At 39.5% G+C, this 20,464-nt stretch overlaps 1 protein-coding gene across 2 annotated transcripts in view; it reads right to left on the reverse strand.

Annotated features, from left to right (window-relative positions):
- Positions 1-1,871: 1,871 nt before the first annotated feature.
- Positions 1,872-20,464, reverse strand: part of LOC145984288 (uncharacterized) — a 36,900-nt gene continuing 18,307 nt past the window's right edge. For both annotated transcript variants that reach the window (XM_083117928.1, XM_083117927.1), the window contains exons 6-7: positions 19,141-19,302; positions 1,872-8,403 (exon numbers count right to left, since the gene is read on the reverse strand). In XM_083117928.1, the coding sequence (XP_082974054.1) occupies positions 8,205-8,403; positions 19,141-19,302 (361 nt within the window). In that variant the 3' untranslated portion in view covers positions 1,872-8,204. The remainder of the gene's footprint in view (positions 8,404-19,140; positions 19,303-20,464) is intronic.

The following is a 20,464-nucleotide window of genomic DNA, read 5'->3' on the forward strand; positions in this document are numbered from 1 at the left end:
AAACACTATCGTCAAGTCACCATACTAAAGTCCACAGTTTCAGTGAATATGAGTTGGAAACTGCAAAACTTCATGTAGCAGAATATTTCTGGTATTATATGCCCGATGGTGTACACAAGATCTTGGTGCAAGTTCCAGGTGCCATAGCAGCAACTGTTCTTCCAGTCGGCAGCTCTCTGAGGAGACCCAAGAAGCAAGAATGAAGAACATTAAGAAAGCGACTTTTCCACAAGAGCTCACAAATTTCTGCCAGCGAAGATGATACACATCATCTGATCTCCTAATTCACTAATTTCAAATCTTCAGCTTTTGCCTGCTAAGAAATCATGTACCTTATCAGAAAAGGTCACTCACTTGCTCGACAGCACAGATTCCAGATGAACACCAACAATCTGCCTGACCAATGAAAATCTCTGTCTACTGAAAGTAAAAGTGAAGGTTTATCTCAGTCAGTATGTGAACACACTGCACTTTAAAATTTATTTCGTAGTGTAATGTAGGTGAAATTTACTGTGCACCGTGCCATGAAGGTATATAAGGGAGTGTGGAGGCTCCATAAATTCACAATCTCAGCCATTTGTGGAGGTACTATACTTCCCCACCTCCTGCCCCCTCTGTCCAGCTTGCCTCCAGCTACCCATTTATTACATGCTGTGTAAACCTCAGATCAGTTTTTATGTAAGAACAAGGCTGAAAAATTCTGACCTTAGATCACCCACTCTGAGAATCGAACCCAAGCCCCTGCTCGGCAGTCAGATGCTCTTACCAACTGGACCACCGCCACTCCATTTGGTAGCGTGTTCACGTCAACAAGCACAGGATTTAACTGATTTTATGTGAAACTTCAAACTGCAGTTTTTAACAGGTATTACATGAGCACAGGGAATTTGTACATTTGGCGTTACTTTATTATTTTGCACTGTGATCGTGTGAATAACTACAGAAATTGAGTCATTTTATGTTTTTTCAGGCACGTCGCCTGATAATGTTCGCAAGAGCACATGAACACTCATGTATATGTCTTAAATTACGTACATATTAAATGCACACACACATAGGCCTACGTATATTTATTCGAAAAAATACTATGTTTGATGTACGAGCATATACACACAATATACTCTGACATGACTTCTTTCATGTCTGATAACTTCTCTTAGATAGTTGGTAACACTGACTCCCACAGTGTTCCATGGAGGGCGTTGAACACAATTGCTGTGCGTGTTGCATAGAGCTGACAGCTAAGGGGCTGTTGGCCACTATACCCCGAAGATGTTCACTTCGCTGTGTGAACACTGATGCAAGCGGAAATACTTCTTACATTCGGCACCAGAGTGCAGCATATTCAAGGCATATCTAGGGGGACTCGAAAATGTCTGTGCTACATAGTTGCAAACTTTAGCAACAATTCGTTAAACCTGGCTGATTTTAAGGGGAAGAGGGACAATTTCCCCATGGTCCTTCTTGTATTACTTCAAATATAGCATGAATTTGGGGGAAAATTGTTGAAAATAAATTGAGCTGTTATTCTCACTTTTTCAATTGAAGATGAAGTTACAAGGGAGAGGAGTAAATCTGCATTCAGTACAAAAATATTATTGTGAACACTCCTATGCGAACCGCACGCAACACCACTGTGTTTTTTATGTAATATTTTCTGATATTATAAATACGGACAGCGTAAAGTATCTCGATTCACCAATTCAGATTTTTGTCCTAATTTTCAGAATTCTGGCCCACTGTGCAGTGGTGGGAATTGAACTTATGACAGATCTGTGATTTTACTACAAATCCAGTACTCTAACCAAGTACTAGAGTAGTTATAGGTTAGAGCACCGGATCTGTAGTAAAATCACAGGTCTATTGCAGGTTCGATTCCCACCAATGCCAAAAGAAAGTTCACCTGAAGATGAGAGAAGAGGTGCTCTTGAAATGTTTGTGAGTGTCCATTCATCAATTTCATCATATCACCACTCATCCCATCTTCGCAAATTAGCAAAAAAGTGGCACAAAAAGCGAAGTAAAATAGAGCATTTCAATCAATCATTAGAAAGGGCTTTGTGTTGTAGAATATGCAAAAAAGACATTTGTGATCCCAGTTCATTGCAGTTTTCGGCATCAGTTTGGGTTTCAAAGGCAAAAGCACTGCTTGCCCATCATGTTTGGTAGAGGCACTGAAATGAGTTCTGCACACCTTCCAGCACAGTCCCAGGAACTTGGTTCGAAAAGTGAGTTGAGAATTGGAAATACCCCACTCTATAGTATGGGATGTGCTTTATAAGTGAACTGAACTGAATGCCTACAAGGTACAACTTATGCAGGCACTGACTGAACCAGACAAAGCACTTCGCTCGGTCTTTAGTGTGAACACCACTTCATCTCGGAGGTTGGCTGAATGAAAACTTGTAACATATGTTAACAAAACTTACAGCTCCTTTTGTTGTAGAAAGAGTTCCGCACCGTGGCCGTGTGGTCTAAGGTGCAAGCTTTGGGCATCCACTACGGGACATGCACAAGTTAGTCTCTCCTGGGGGGAAAAGTAACAACTTTTCTCGTGAGATTTTGGCCCGTGTATGGAATCGGTGGCCACCCACCATTGTGAGGAAACTGGGGAGCTACGAATGAGTAGCGTAACCTGGTCACGGAAACCTACAACGACTGGGGGTTCGTCGTGCTGACCACATGTCACCCCGTAACTTGTTGAATGATCTCCCACCAGCAGTCTGTAGGTAGGCCCTGGCCCTTAAGGGCTGTTGCACCACAGGTTACTTTTTAAATTATTTTGTTGTAGAAAGAATGCTCATACCACATCATGGGGCCGAGAATAAATGTTTTGAAAAAGGTGCACTCTATTCCTGACACCCTGAATGTGCTTTTTCTCATGTCTCATCTCCACACCTTTTCCACACACTTAACCATTTTTGCAACACCTGCACATTGACTATCTTCAATGTTTTTTTTCCTCCGAACTGCACATTACACCATCTCTTTCATCTCAACTGATGGTGCTGCAATGACACAGATTTATTCACTTGCAGCCACTCTTGCTTTCCTTTATACTTACATAATGGAAGGGGATGTAGGTAAATATCAACAGCAATGGCAGTTAATTTTCATAGCTGCACCACACCTTCAACCAAAGTTCAAAGTACTTTTATAATAAAGGTTTGCATTCTCTCTTTACATTATTATTCATTTAATATCCCTTCTGTATTTTTACATATAAAATAATTGCCATATTTTCTACAGAAATCTTATACATTTTCTTTCACCCACTATTGCACTCATCTTAAGATTTTATTTTTTCTTGCTTATATCACCTACTCATTTAAGTATTAAATAACATGTTGGAATAACATAAATATACACAAACATAATTTAGACTGTTAATACTTAAGGATGGCAATATAAAGTATGAAATGAATATAAGGTAACAATACTAATAAAATTCACAAACATGTTTGTAACAAATAACAGAAAAAAACACACATCTTACCACTCTTTTGTCCTTTCCTATATATAACAAGTGCACCAGTATCTTTATGCAGTATTTTCTTTTCTACTAAGTAACATGAAAGCTATGATACAATTTTATGTTTTAATAAAAATAATGAAGAATGAAGGTGTGGAAGTAAGTTTTCTGTGGAGCTATTATGCAAATTACTTCCTGTAAGATATAAAAACTTATCTCACAAAAATGTGTGCTGCTTAATTAATTTTTTTTTATTCTTCAACAACAATAATTTGTAACAAAATGATTTAATACACAAACTTGTAGTTAAATCACTATTGAGACTGCTGTTAAGAAAAAACTATATAACATATAAACAACAAACTTACTTGTTTATGGAAATGCTCAACTCTATTAACCTTGATTACAAAGTAATGTTGTCACCTGATAATGAAGGGGTCCCAGGTTTGATACCCAGTGGTTCGGATCACACTTTAAACTGTAGGTGCAGCCCTGATTAGCCTATCTGTGCATAAAGTGGGCTTTAAACAAGTTATGAAATAAACTTAGCTCAATTACCACTTTATAAAAAAGTAAATACATACATGCAACAGAAAAAAATCAAGAGCTGTTTCCAATTTTATTATCTTCATTCTTATTATTACTTGAAGAAATCTTTCATGACATAGTGTGTGTGAGTGTGTGTAGATTTTGTAAAAATTCCTGATCTTACATTGCTGTTTATTCAGGTATTACATAGAAAAACACACAAATGTTGAATTTGTATAATAAAAATGAAATTCTTACATATCCAGAAACATGAGTATTGCTAGAAGAATTAATGCGCACAAATTGATTTTCAGATCACATTTTTGATCATCTAAGGCTGGAAAATTTATAAAAAAGCCTAAAGTGACAATGTAAAAAGATCCAGAAGATTCTTTTATATAAATAGAATGATATGTTGTGTAACTTAAAATTGTACATTAAAAACATTTTGTTAACAATGGCTAACTAACTACACCAAACAATCTTCAATGTCCAAAAGAAACAATAACATTAAGTGGCATAACGAACTACACAAACATGAAACACTACTGTTGAACAAAACACACTGCAATGTACAGTCATGAACACTGCCAGCTTGTAACGATTCCATTGAAAGTCAATGTATTCATTACAAGCCGGCACTGTCCGTGACTGTACATAATTACACCAGAATGAGCATAATTGCTGCTACATGATGTGGTTATGGGTTGGCAGGTGCATGATGTACCAACAATATGTTTCTTAATGTGTATTCACAAGAGACCTTTTGCAATGTTCACAGGGAAGCAACCTATTGAAGGGTCTCTTTTGAATATATGTATGGAAAAAATTGTTCTCCAATAGAGAGGAGAATTAGAAATCAAAATAACTGTCAAGTTCTCTTACATGAAATGGCAAGATAAGTAATAACTTAAACAAGAACAGCTGGTAAGAAACGTTGTTTCATTCACATCATGGTAATAGAATATAACCATGAATATGGCACACACAATTACCACAGAATACAACACATATTGGCTGAGGTAGTAAGGCATTGAACAACAAAGCAGCCAACAAGGAAAAAATTCCCAAGCATTTGAACAACTCAAAGGAACTTTCACACTGAAGTGACAAGCGACACATGTCCCTTGAGAATGAACCGATTGACAGCAAAATTTCACACATTTGATTGGTGAAATCCTCACGTGACATGCAACATGTGTCACTTCAGTGTGTAATCTCTCAAAAGATCAACTTTCCCTAGCATCTATGCTATTTCAGTAATGTAACTATATGGATCACAGCATCAGGGAAAGACACTCAATTCACAATAAAACTTTATAGAGCAAAATGAAATAAAACAATATATATAAAGTAAAAAAAAAAGAGAAAAAAGGTTAGAAACCAGAAAAGAAAGTAAAAGAGAGAGAAAGAGGGGAAGAGGGAGAGAATGCTAGGGCCAAAAAAAATCAGTTCTCTCTCCCTCTTCTCTGAAGAAGAAGACAAAAATGGTACCTCGTCTTTTAAGTGTGGGAGGGAGGCATAGAGAAAAATCTTGGGGGGAAGGGAGATGACCTCTCTTATTTGACCTATACACGTAGCCAGAAACTAGGGATGTGCCGAAGCCGATTACAGATGTATGAAAATCGGCCGAAATTGACACATCGGCATCGGTATTGGAATCGGCAAAAATCCGATATTTAAACCGGTACAGATTATACTAGAGTTTTTACTTTCTAATAAGTTTTATATTCTAGTTTTGTAAGATTTATTGAAAATTTGGTTATGATTCGTCATTATTGTAGAGTTTTTGTAATAAAATTATTGCAAACTCATTCAGAGGATCAACCTAACTATAAATCGGAAATAAAACAGTACATTGCTGAACCAGGATCTGCTGTTGTATTGGAAATTCAAAAATGAATATTCAAACCTGAAGCAAATGCAGAGAAAATACTTGGGAATACCTACTGCATCAGTATTCAGTGATTGAGTGTTCAGTGTTGCTGAACAGATTTGAGATAAGAGAAGAAGTAGGTTACTTCCTGAAGTGCTTCCAAATCTCGTGTTTCTGACGTTGAATCTGGCAGAACAGGAATTCATTTTGCATTTCAAAGAACTGTTTGTGTACTAATGTTTAATAATCTCTTGAGAATCCATGTTCTTCTTAAAGGTTCACATAACATTTTGTAGATGCTAATGTACATTCCCACTCTTGAGAATATATATGTATATACATATGATATGCAATAGAAATGTACATAGCAAATTTATTTTTGTCATGCTGAAAATAACATTCCATTTCTGTTTAATAATCTTATGTATCGGAATCGGTTAAATATCGGCATTGGTATCGGTTCCAAAAATTATCGGTGAGTACATCGGCATCGGTAACTTTTCAGCTTCGTCACATCCCTACCAGAAACTCATAAAAATTTAAACCTGGGACTATGATGGCAACAAAATGCAAAGCAATCCTGGTGCTTCAACCTATATAATTGTATATTTGTGGCTCAGGTCAACACAAAGAAGAATTCATGGATTTTTCTCAAACCCATTTAATAAGTAATGCAGTATGGATATTTGATATTGTGATAGCTGTAGGCATTTCTTGCAACAATAATTACATGAAACATGAATAAACTTCACAGAAGGAGACATTACCAATTTTCTATATGCAATTATGCATTTAACCATAGAACTGGTGTGGGCATAAGAAGAAAAAGTAAACTAAAGGCTAAAAGTGCGCATTCCTTCAATGAGTGCCATGCAAATAATGCGACAGTATTTCTGATTGCATGCACAATATTGGTTCAATTGCATTAAAATATCCCTGGTTTCTATTAAAAACTTTTTGTCAAAATATCCAAACATGTTCAAATTAGGTAACATAATTTCTGTACTATTGAATCAAACATTTTTTTTTTGCCCACAAGAACGTCCTTCACAAATTTGTTCTGCATTATTATTTTGCTACGTATCATCATGCTTATAATCAGAAAAAAATTGTTTACAATAAAAAAAAGTAATAAAAATATAATTTGGCAAACAAATTATCAACTTTGCACTATTTGCAAATACATTTTAAGCTTTTTATGCATGAAAACACTCATCTTCAATGCAATAGATATCCTGAATGATCAAAATAGGTATCAACTTTCAAATTATAATTTTCTGATATAAACATCATTCAGTGGCTATCAGATTGAAACAGAACAACAAAACTAATTGCCAAATCGTAAGGTAAAACTAATTTAATTCATGCTTTATGTTAAAAGTATCAATATTTAAAATCACATACTTCCACAACTACATTAATGGAGATCAGAAATATTGTTCCAGTATGACAATAAGTTGCAAGTTTAAATCATTTTCACTTTTAGGCAAAGCAGTCAGTAATTCTTTATGTGGTACCTTGTACGAAAATTTGTCTAATTTCAAAAATATTATGGTCTTACACAGTCATAATAAAGTTGCAAACACAAAATATTTCTTTCCTACTGTGGCTTGAATCCATCATAGTTAATGTTATAATTACATCAAGATTTCAGCAGCATTAAATATAACTACCAATACACAAGAAACCAGAATAATGAACCAAACAAAAGCAAAATATAACATATATATGTTACATAATTACATAAAAATACCAGTCTTTGAAAACCTAATGATGTTTCAAATTTTATATTTCTTATCAACTACTGATAATTATTCTGCAATGTTTTTCTATGTTTAGGCAACTTACAAACAGTTCAATTTACCAATACCTACTAAAGTATTATATGTCTATAAGAGTGCAATCATGTGTGTTGACAATTATCAAATAACTACATTCTGAATGTTTTTTATATTAGTGGAAATTCCCATTCATGCAAATTGAAACTGGTGAAGCAGAGTTTTGGTATTCCTCATCCCACCCTATACATTTTTATAAATATATATTAGAAATTTAATCACCATTCATGGTTTTTGCTGCTTTTGTGGAAACCGTTCTGACAGAATTAAGCAGAGAATCATAACATGATATTGGGAACTTATACATAAAGAAAAAACACAGAAACAATTTGGAAAAACTCACAATTGAGTTAACAACTCTGTACAGACATTTTGTATGCTGATAACTTGGTAATTTCTTCTAGGCAATCATTTATACATTTCAGGAACAGGAGGAATCAATGTAATTTTCTTCTTCAGAAAAATAACAAAAAAATATGTGCAGTGTTAATCATCTGTGGGAACTAGTAGCTTCCATAATATATGAGTACAATCCTGGTTTAAGTTTTTCAGCAGCTGTTAGCACAATGAGAAAATCTGCTTCTTCAAGATCCATTGCCTTTTTAATGAGCTTTCTCAGAGATATTGATTTGGTCTTTACCTTTCGTCCTATTTGTGGTGAAACACTTCTGCAGTCTTTGTTCAGGATCCTAGTGTTAACAAAGAGACTATGGATTAGTAGGCAGTGGCAAAACAATTAAAGTTCATATCATGCTTAATTCCTAAAGAACACATAGATATTGTGTAACTGATACATTAACGAATGTTTCAACAAAATTTAAAAAAATGTTAAAAAAATTATTTCAGTTTTCACCTTCAATGGCCTTTTCTTAAGAGGTTGAATAAAAAGGTCAAACAATTTTTTGTGTACTGAAAATATGGCAATATAAAATTACGTTTTCTAAAATTATATATAAAAAAATCAGTAACATTGTCATTAATTTTTATTAATGTTATTAAGTTTTATGGAGGGGGTTTCGTTTTAAGTCCACTTTATGCACAGGAAGGCAAATTGGGACTGGACCTAAAATTTAAAATGGGATCCAAACCACTTGTGCCTCCACTGCATATCGAACCCAGGACCCCTGGAATACAAAGTGACGACGTTACCACTATGCCATCAAGGAGGCCCTAGAATAATGTTATTAGGGTAGGACAGATTAATTGGGACTTAATCAGTATTGGTCATTTAGGCCAGTCAACAAGGGATGCTTTAGGGGTCCAATACGGAAAAAAAATGAGGGAAAGCTGGAACAAATTTTATTATCTTCCTAAAAGGGTTCTTAACAACATGCTAATTTTGCACCCATATACCGCCCTGGATTTGGCCGCCATTTTGAAAAAATGGCGCCCAAAATAAGTTTTTTTCAAATACCTTGCTTGGAAAACATTTTACAGCAAAAGAGACTATGACAAAAATTAATCTACATAAAAGTCTCTACAAAAAATATTCTGTGCAATTTTTTTCTAGGAAGCACCATTATGGCACTAGAGAATCAAGTGCTTTTTTCCTGCTCCATTGTGAAAGAGCGAAACTCAAGAAAACGCTTTTGCAGGATAGCTTGAGGCCTTATTTCTTATTAAAATGCCTATTATAAATGTTCTAAAGACTTTACTTGAAAATGTACTCTCAAATGATAATATATGTATATTAATTAAAATATAATTTTGTTATATTTAACATAAAACAAATGAACATAATGTCTGTATTTCTGCTACTGTTAGAAACCAAAACATCACTTGCCTTCTACCAGCAAGAATTCTTGTAAGTGAATGTGAAATCGATCATCAGAATTGACGTGAGCTTGCAGATCGAAGTGAAAGCGGCAGGCCACAATCTACAAAGGGATTTCAAAGTAAGTGATGACACAGCCCCCTTTAGCTTAAAGGAAAACATTCGCCATGTATGCGTGCACAACTGACGAGGTGCTACAAAACACGGTATTGAGAACAAGGCCAAGTTGGAGTGACACGTGCAGCTTGCTGTGCCGTGTCAGTTCAAAAAGTTGCAAACGAAAACAACAGTCTGCCTCTGGAGCGACCAAAAGAAAACAAGGATCTGCCTCTGGAGTGAGCGAAAGAAAACAAGGGTCTGATTCTGGAGCGAGCGAAAGAAAACAAGGGTCTGCCTCCAGAGCGAGTGAGAGAAAACAAGGGTCTGCATCTGGAGCGAACGAAAGAAAACATGGGTCTGACTCTGGAGCGAGGGAAAGAAAACAAGGGTCTGCCTCTGGAGCGAGCGAAAGACAACAAAAGTCTGCCTCTGGAGCGAGCAAAAGAAAACATGGGTCTGCCTCTGGAGTGAGCAAAAGAAACAAGGGTCTGCCTCCGGAGCGAGTGAGAGAAAACAAAGGTCTGCCTCTGGAGCAAGCAAAAAAAAAACCAACAAGGGTCAGCCTCTGGAGTGAATGAAAGCAAACAAGGGTCTGCCTCTCGAGTGAGCAAAACAAAACAAAAGTCTGCCTCTGGAGCGAGCGAAAGAAAACAAGGGTCTGCCTCTGGAGCGAGCGAAAGAAATCAAGGGTCTGCCTCTGGAGCGAGCGAAAGAAAACAAGGGTCTGCCTCCGGAGCGAGTGAGAGAAAACAAGGGTCTGCCCCTGGAGCAAGCGAAAAAAAAACAAGAGTCTGCTTCTGGAGTGAACGAAAGAAAACAAGGGTCTGCCTCTGGAGCGAGGGAAAGAAAAGAAGGGAATGCCTATACAGCGATCAAAAGAAAACAAGGATCTGCCTCTGGAGCGAGAGAAAGAAAACAAAAGTCTGCCTCTGGAGCAAGCAAGAGAAAACAAGGGTCTGCCTCTGGAGCGAGCGAAAGAAAACAAGGGTCTGCCTCTGGAGCGAACGAAAGTAAACATGGGTCTGACTCTGGAGCGAGGGAAAGAAAACAAGGGTCTGCCTCCGGAGCAAGCGAAAGAAAACAAGTCTGCCTCTGGAGCGAGCAAAAGAAAACATGGGTCTGACTCTGGAGTGAGGGGAAGAAAACAAGGGTCTGCCTCTAGAGCGAGCGAAAGAAAACAAAAGTCTGCTTCTGGACCGAGCAAAAGAAAACAAGGGTCTGCCTCCGGAGCGAGTGAAAGAAAACAAGGGTCTGCCTCTGGAGGGAGCGAAAGTAAACATGGGTCTGACTCTGGAGCGAGGGAAAGAAAACAAGGGTCTGCCTCTGGAGCAAGCGAAAGAAAACAAAAGTCTGCCTCTGGAGCGAGCAAAAGAAAACAAGGGTCTGATTCTGGAGGAGCGAAAGAAAACAAGGGTCTAGCTCCGGAGCAAGTGAGAGACAAAAAGGGTCTGTCTCTGGAGCAAGCGAAAGAAAACAAGGGTCTGCCTCTGGAGTGAACGAAAGAAAACAAGGGTCTGAATCTGGAGCGAGTCAGAGAAAACAAGGGTCTGCCTCTGGAGCGAGGGAAAGAAAACAAGGGAATGTCTATGCAATGAGCGAAAGAAAACAAGGGTCTTCCTCTGGAGGGAATGAAAGAAAACATGGGTCTGACTCTGGAGCGAGGGAAAGAAAACAAGGGTCTGCCTATGGAGCGATCAAAAGAAAACAAAAGTCTGCCTCTGGAGTGAGCAAAAGAAAACAAGGGTCTGCCTCGGGAGCGAGCAAAAGAAAACAAGGGTCTGCCTCTGGAGCAAGCAAAAGAAAACAAGGGTCTGCCTCCGGAGAGAGTGAGAGAAAACAAGGGTCTGCCTCTGGAGCAAGCGAAAAAAAACAAGGGTCTGCCTCTGGAGTGAACGAAAGAAACAAGTGTCTGCCTCTGGAGCGAGGGAAACAAAATAAGAAAATGCCTATACAGCGAACAAGGGTGTTCATCTGGAGCAAACGAAAGAAAACATGGGTCTGTCTCTGGAGCAAGGGAAAGAAAACAATGGTCTGCCTCTGGAGCAAGCAAGAGAAAACAAGGGTCTGCCTCTGAAGCAAGCAAAAGAAAACAATGGTCTGCTCTGGAGCGAACAAAAGAAAACAAGGGTCTGGCTCTGGAGCAAGCAAGAGAAAACATGGGTCTGCCTCTGGAGCGAGGGAAAGAAAACAAGGGTCTACCTCTGGAGCGAGCAAAAGAAAACAAGGGTCTGATTCTGGAGCGAACGAAAGAAAACAAGGGTCTGATTCTGGAGCGAGCAAAAGAAAACAAGGGTCTGCCTCCAGAGCGAGTGACAGAAAAAAAGGATCTGCCTCTGGAGCAAGTGAAAAAAACAAGGGTCTGCCTCTGGAGTGAACGAAAGAAAACAAGGGTCTGCCTCTGGAGCGAGCGAGAGAAAACAAGGATCTGCCTCTGGAGCGAGCGAAAGAAAACAAGGGTCAGCCTCTGGAGCGAGCGAAAGAAACAAGGGTCTGCCTCCGGAGTGAGTGAGAGAAAACAAGGGTCTGCCTCTGGAGCAAGCAAAAAAAAGCAAGGGTCTGCCTCTGGAGTGAACGAAAGAAAACAAGGGTCTGCCTCTGGAGCGAGGGAAAGAAAAGAAGGGAATGCCTATGGAGCGAGCAAAAGAAAACAAGGGTCTGCCTCTGGAGTGAACGAAAAAACATGGGTCTGCCTCTGGAGTGAGGGAAAGAAAACAAGGGAATGCCTATGCAGCGAGCGAAAGAAAACAAGGGTCTGCCTCTGGAGCAAACAAAATAAAACATGGGTCTGCCTCTGGAGCGAGGGAATGAAAACAAGGGTCTGCCTATGGAGCGAGCGAAAGAAAACAAGGGTCTGCCTCTGGGGTGAGCGAAAGAAAACAAGGGTCTGCCTCTATAGCAAGCGAAAGAAAACAAAAGTCTGCCTCTGGAGAGAGCAAAAGAAAACAAAGGTCTGCCTCTCGAGCGAGCGAAAGAAAACAAGGGTCTACCTCTGGAGCGAGTGAGAGAAAACAAGGGTCTGCCTCTGGAGCAAGCGAAATAAAAAAAAGGGTCTGCCTCTGGAGTGAACGAAAGAAAACAAGAGTCTGCCTCTGGAGCAAGTGAAAAACAACAACAAGGGTCTGCCTCTGGAGTGAATGAAAGAAAACAAGGGTCTGCCTCTGGATTGAGGGAAAGAAAAGAAGGGAATGCCTATGCAGTGAGCGAAAAAAAACAAGGGTCTGCGTCTGCAGCAAATGAAAGAAAACATGGGTCTGCCTCTGGAGCGAGGGAAAGGAAACAAGGGTCTGCCTCTGGAGCGAGCAAAAGAAAACAAGGGTCTGCCTCTGGAGCGAGGGAAAGAAAACAAGGGTCTGCCTATGGAGTGAGCAAAAGAAAACAAGGGTCTGCCTGTGGAGCAAGCAAAAGAAAACAAGCGTCTGCCTCTGGAGTGAGCGAAAGAAAACAAGGGTCTGCCTCCAAAGGAAGTGAAAGAAAACAAGGGTCTGCCTCCAAAGCGAGAGAAAGAAAACAATGGTCTGCCTCTGGAGTGAATGAGAGAAAACAAGGGTCTGCCTCTGGAGCGAACGAAAGAAAACAAGGGTCTGCCTCTGGAGCAAACAAAAGAAAACATGGGTCTGCCTCTGGAGCGAGGGAACGAAAACAAGGGTCTGCCTCTGGAGCGAGTGAAAGAAAACAAGTGTCTGCCTCCGGAGCGAGCGAAAGAAAACAAGGGTCTGCCTCTGGAGCGAGTGAAAGAAAACAAGGGTCTGCCTCCGGAGCGAGCGAAAGAAAACAAGGGTCTGCCTCTGGAGCGAGGGAAAGAAAAGAAGGGAATGCCTATGCAGCGAGCGAAAGAAAACAAGGGTCTGCCTCTGCAGCAAATGAAAGAAAACATTGGTCTGCCTCTGGAGCGAGGGAAAGAAAACAAGGGTCTGCCTCTGGAGCGAGCAAAAGGAAACAAGGGTCTGCCTCTGGAGCGAGCGAAAGAAAACAAGGGTCTGCCTCCAAAGCGAGTGAAAGAAAACAAGGGTCTGCCTCTGGAGCAAGAAAAAGAAAACAAGGGTCTGCACAAGTTGTAGTAATAGACAGTAACTTGACCAATGAACACATGAGAGGGAACATAATTGCATGGTGGAGGGAAAACAACTGCAGCTACTAACCGCTTACAGGAGCGTGTACTGGTTTGCCCTGCCCACAAGCTTTCTCCCCTTCTCTAATGTAACATGCGGCCTTGTTCCATAGATTTCCGGGACTGATAATGGAAGAGGAAGGGAGCTTTCACACAGAAGCGGTCTCTTGGAAACCAATCTTAAGAAGCAAATGCAACAGTGTCAGATTTTGAACATGTTATTGAACATTTTAGCCCAATTTTTCTACAGCTACAAGTCCCCTTGCGCAATCTTTCAGGCGTTGACAGGGTAAAATGCGAAGAATCTGTGGCGGTGAAGCTTCTTTGTCTGTTGTGATACTTTCAGAGAGTGGTACAAAGAAGAACATTAAGAGAAGGCTATAACTGGTATGAGGCAAGTTTGTACTTAAAGTTTTCTCTGAATTGGTCTTGTGATTTTTAATAAAATAATTTATTAAATAAAAACTGGATACAACACATCTTATTTTCACTTCAGAAGTGACCGCTCAAGTGATTAACTCTCTTATTTTGTTCAAACTTGACGTTTCCCAAATTTTACCAACGATACTCAACATTGATGACATTCCAACATCATAAGCATCAGAAGAATTGGTTTTCTTCTTTTCTTGACTTTATGCCATCAAAATGTGGGAATGGTGGGTGAGATGAGAATCACTAACAAAAGATTGATTGAGTTTGACTTTTAAGTCCATTTAACGCACAGTAAGGCTAATCGGGACTGAACGTACAGTTTAAAGTGGGATCCGAACCAATACATTCCTCCACCAGGTATCGAACCTGGGATCCCTTGATTACAGGGAGACGACACTATCATTGTGCCATTGGGGAGGCCTCACTGACAAAAGAACTGAAAGCCTTGCTTATCCCTTGAGACTTTCGTGCATCGACATGCTGCTCATCTATTTTATCTGGAAACTAATGAGCATGCCAAAAATCCACTTAACATTGAGTCTGGTCACTCCTCTGCCATTCCCCACAACTCTTAATGGAGTGCATCACGGCTAAGTTGTTATATCTGACCAGAACTTTCTGATCATTTTATTATGGTTTGAATTGTTGTTTTAAGTCCACTTTATGCACAGTAAGGTTAATCAAAACTGAACCTACAGTTTAAAGTGGGATCCAAACCACTGTGCAATGTGACTCCAATGGGTATTTAACACAGGACCTGTTGATTACAATGGCGTTTTATTGTGAAACAACCTTTTTGGACAAAGTCAACATGTTCCTTTGGAGTTACTGTATCTTCTCTTTGAGACCAAACATGTTATCTCCTGCACACAGCTGACATAAATAACTGCATGCAATTATAAAAGCAATTGAACTCATAAATGACATTCTGTAAGAAAGAACAAATGTAATAAGTACACTTTTATAGAAGATAAATGCTACAAAACATCATGGAAAATATGTTTTCGTGAGTTCCGCACTTGCAAAACTGGGCGGGGGGAAAAAAAGTAACATTTCTCGCTCAGCTAGCACCCAAACGGTGCATCCTAGAAGAAAAGTGCACAGAACATTTTTTGTAGAGAATTTTATGTACATTAATTTTTGTCATAGTCTCTTTTGCTGTAAAATGTTTTCCAAGCTAGGTATTTGAAAAAAACTTATTTTGGGCGCCATTTTTTCAAAATGGCGGCCAAATCCAGGGCGGTATAGGGGTGCAAAATTAGTATGTTGTTAAGAACCCTTTTAGGAAGATAATAAAATTTGTTCCAGCTTTCCCTCATTTTTTTTCCGTATTGGACCCCTAAAGCATCCCTTGTTGACTGGCCTAAATGACCAATACTGATTAAGTCCCAATTAATCTGTCCTACCCTAATAACATTATTCTAGGGCCTCCTTGATGGCATAGTGGTAACGTCGTCACTTTGTATTCCAGGGGTCCTGGGTTCGATATGCAGTGGAGGCACAAGTGGTTTGGATTTCATTTTAAATTTTAGGTCCAGTCCCAATTAGCTTTCCTGTGCATAAAGTGGACTTAAAACCAAACCTTATTGACTGGCCTATTAGTTGTATCAGTGTATAAGTTTTTTGGTAAAATTGCAAAGAATTTTATGGTTCTGGTATTTCTATAAATAACCAGTCCTATATATATACACACAGGAATAGGTTCAACTGGTTATTTATATATATATATATGTAATGTATATATTATATATATTATGGACGGGCCAATATGAAATTTTGGCCGATACCGATATGGTACCGATATAAAATTTACCGATACCGATAACTGATGTTCTACCGATCCGATATAAAATTAGAAATGGTCACTGAAGAATCTGAAAGGTTCATTGACCTCCTTAATAAACTATGTCAAGGTGACTGCAGTGCAAAAAAGTTGCATATTTAGACATTTACTTTTTTAGAAAGTAGAACATGGAGATTATCCATAAAAATTACAACAAAATGGCAGAATTTTGCACTAATTTATCAGATATTTATTGATATATCAGATCGGTAACATAATCGGTAATTTTACCGATAAACAGATATGCCTACATTGGCCGATACCGATAGAGTACCGATTAATCGGTCCCATCCCATATATACAGGGTGTTGCGTAAGTTCGTTTACAACGTTTGGGAGGTGATTGTACAAGTGAAAATAAGGTGGAAAGTTCATGTAACGAAATTCCGGAAATGGCTTTGTTGCCGAGTTATTGACTTTTGAAAACATGGGAAAATGATTTTCCGAAGTGAATAATGGCAAAACGGGTGGAGAGAAGTCGTCGGTGTTGGGCTGTCCACTAAGAAATTGGGTACGCTCTTGTCAAAAAATCATGCGGCAATGTTGTGCACGTCGGTGCAAGGGATTCCCCAAAGGACGTGAACGAAGATGTTGACGGGAGTGGGGTGGGTGTGCATTCTGCATGAGCTGGTATCGACGAAAATTGGCATGTGATGAATTTCACCAAAGAAACAAAGAACATTTCCTGAGCGAAGGGCACCATGACGTAAGAACGAAAAAAAATTAACTGTCATAGGTTCCATACCCTGAAGGGCACACAGTATGCTTAATGGAGATGTGAAGGGAACCTCATCACAGACGGTTTTCAAAGTGTCCACCATGTACTTCCAAGCAGAGGCGACAACGGTGAATCAAGGATTGTCTAGTGCGACCCAACAACCCCGGCTCTTCTGCTATCTATGCTGCAGCTACATTGATACGGGCAACGAGGTCCTCGGCTGACACGACAGGTGTTTCGTAAACGAGGCGTTTCATCTCTCCCCAGAGGAAGAAATCCAGGGGCGTAATATCTCGTCGAGAAGTTGGACGACTGCGAAGTGTGCAAACACGACGGTTTGTGGAAGATGTGCTAACTGCAGTGATGGATCATCCAGTACGCGCGCACTAGCCCACGATGGAAACACCTCCCATGTGAATGTGTGGCGAGTCCTGGCAGAAGAGGGGATGCACCAGTACAAATTGAAGAAAGTGCAAGATCTTTTACCTCGGAACTTTGGCCCACGTGAGGACTTTTGCCAATGGTTTGTTCATCAAATTGAAACTATCCCCAATTTTCAGAATACGGTACTATGGACTGATGAGGTTATCTTCACGAAAACTGGTGTGTTCAATAGTAAAAACAGTCATGTGTGGGAACATGAAAATCCACATGCACTGCTAGTGGCACATCATCAGCACAGATTTGCAGTGAATGTGTGGTGCGGGATACTGTATGACCATTTGATTGGACCGTACATTCTCCCTGTTCGCCTATGTGGACCCACTTATCAAGCATTTCTCAGTGAGGTTTTGCCTGAACTAGTAAAGGACGTGCCCTTGGCACTGAGACAAAGTCTGTGGTTTCAACATGACTGTGCACCCCACATTTCGATCGGAATGTGCGCCGCCATTTCCTCAATATCGTATTCCACAATGAGTGCATTGGCAGCAGAGGGCCTGTGCCATGGCCACCTCGATCGCCTGATATTACGCCCCTGGATTTCTTCCTCTGGGGAGAGATGAAACGCCTCGTTTACAAAACACCGGTCGTGTCAGCCAAGGACCTCGTTGCCCGTATCAATGTAGCTGCAGCATCGATAGCAGAAGAGCCGGGGTTGTTGGGTCGCACTAGACAATCCTTGATTCACCGTTGTCGCCTCTGCTTGGAAGTACATGGTGGACACTTTGAAAACCGTCTGTGATGAGGTTCCCTTCACTTCTCCATTAAGCATACTGTGTGCCTTTCAGGGTATGCAACCTATGACAGTTCATTTTTTTCGTTTTTACATCATGGTGCCCTTCGCTCAGGAAATTTTGTTTGTTTTTTGGTGAAATTCAACACATGCCAATTTTCGTCGATACCAGCTCACGCACAACACACACCAACCCCACTCCCATCAACATCTTCGTTCGTGTCCTTTGGGGAATCCCTTGGGCCGACATTGCACAACATTGCCGCGTGATTTTTTGACAAGAGCGTACCCAATTTCTTAGTAGACCGCCCAACACCGCAACTTCTCTCCACCCGTTTTGCCATTATTCACTTCGGAAAATCATTTTCCCACGTTTTCAAACGTCAATAACTTGGCAACAAAGCCGTTTCCGGAATTTCGTTACATGAACTTTCCACCTTATTTTCACTCATACAATCACCTCCCAAGCGTTGTAAATGAACTTATGAAACACCCAGTATATATACACACACACACACACACACACAGACACACACAGTTTGTTTCCATGAGGCAAAACACTTTGCAGTCCTGGGTGGCATACATTAATTAAGGATGTAAATAAACAATGCAAGTTCTTCATGAAATACTTGCACTTTTATATTTAAACTGTATAATATCTCAAATCTGGGAACTTTTCTAACTGATGCCCACCCAGCATCAAATGACATGGGTACCTGGGGGTAAAGGTGGTCAGGGGTGTGATGCTGATCACATCACCCCCACTCACAACCGGATCAAGAAAGTGTGGGGCGTTACCCTCGCAGCTCCTATACGCCTTCATGGCATGGTGGTAAGCACAGGGGAGCACTTTACTTTTTTCTTTTTACTTTAAATATCTATCAGTTATCACTATCAGTGAATTTTATATTGGTAAGAGTTAAAATTTCACATAATTAAATCGGTAATTATTATTTAAATTACCTTTTTCATCACATACTCTATGATCAGGTGTTCATGTGTGTGTGTGTGTGTGTGTGTGTGTGCACTTCTTTGTTCAACAATTATCTCAGAATATTAACATACATGTTATATCATCAGAAAATCCAGTTTCTCACACAATACTTGTAAAAAATAAATGGAAACTTAGAATTTTGCATAAGTTCTAAGATAATCTGACCCCACGTAAGTGTTGTGTGGCATTTTTTGCAGACTGTGTGAAAGATCAAAATGTCAGAAATTCTGATATATTGACACTGATATCAGCTTAACCCTAGTTATCTTAAAAATATATACTTACATATTTGAATGAGATAAACTAATGCAAGTACAAGCTAAAGTATTCAGTCTTCGTTTGAAGAGACGGATATATGAAGTCCAACGATTAAATGGAAGAAGCTTCAATTCCCTCAACAATGTTTTCACCAGGAAGCTGCTTTCTTTGACTGAGTGCAAAATGCTCCTGAAAATTGAACAGAAACAATACATTTAGACATAGAGAAATGTACAAATCAATCAGTACTCTTTCTGTTGTAAGGGCATGCATGTTATTGACCTATTTTGGTGTATCAGTTTATTAGTAACACTTGCTGATAATTTAAATGATTCTATGCTTTTATAGCAGGGTTGGAAAAAAACAGTTTTCTTTTTTAAAAAAACAACAACATAATACCAGTTTTTGGTTTAAACCAAGTTTAATTTAAAATATTTGGTTACATATACAGTGTGTCCAGCTTAAACATCCAATAAAAGAAAAATTCATAACTTGAGATGTATTTGCGATATTTCTACAGAGTTTAGTTCTACAAAAAGAGTAACTCAAAATGCTTTTTCTGTGTGGTTGCTCAACACATACGCAGGTGCATAACTGCATTGTTTGCGTTGTTTCTGAAATCATGCCAATGCATTGTTTGCAGCGAGCACAAACATGCCAGTAGCAATGCGGACTGCACAACAGAACGTTTCCTGTGTGCTTGCTTTCGCCGAGCTGAAGTCTGTAACACTTGTACAACGTCGTTTTCGGCATGAGTATCAATTAATAATTTTCTCACATTTCAAGCCATCAAGAAATGGGTCAAACACCTTCGGGAAACCGGCAGTGTGCAGTCAATGTCGGGCCACCACACAAAGTGTGCAGTTTCAGAGGCTAGTGTTGCAGAAATCCACACGTCCTTCCATCGAAGCCCTAGGAAGTCCATCCGATGAGCAAGAAGGGAATTACAGGTACCTGAGTTGACAGTACATGATGAGATTTTTTGGACTGTGAATTTCCTGGGTTTTGGATTGGTAGGGGTAGCCATCCAATTTCTTATCCGCCTAGAAGCCCAGACATTACACTGCTTTATTTTTCCTTTGGGGATTTGTAAAAAAATCAAGCGTATCAAACACCAGTTCGTGATCTGCTCCATCGCATTCGTGCAGCTATCAACAATGCTATGCCTGCAATGCTGAACAACATGTGGAGAGAGATAGAATACAGATCAGATGTCTGTCGCGCCACAAACGGTGCACATATTGAAACATACTAGGTATGTAAACAAACGTTTTGAGTTCTTTTTGTAGAACTGTAAAAATATCTCAAATACATCTCAAGTTATGAAATTTTCTTTCATTGGATGTTTGAG

The sequence above is a fragment of the Lepisma saccharinum genome, chromosome 2, assembly GCF_977018435.1.
Source record: "Lepisma saccharinum chromosome 2, izLepSacc3.1, whole genome shotgun sequence".
NCBI classification, from domain to species: domain Eukaryota; kingdom Metazoa; phylum Arthropoda; class Insecta; order Zygentoma; family Lepismatidae; genus Lepisma; species Lepisma saccharinum.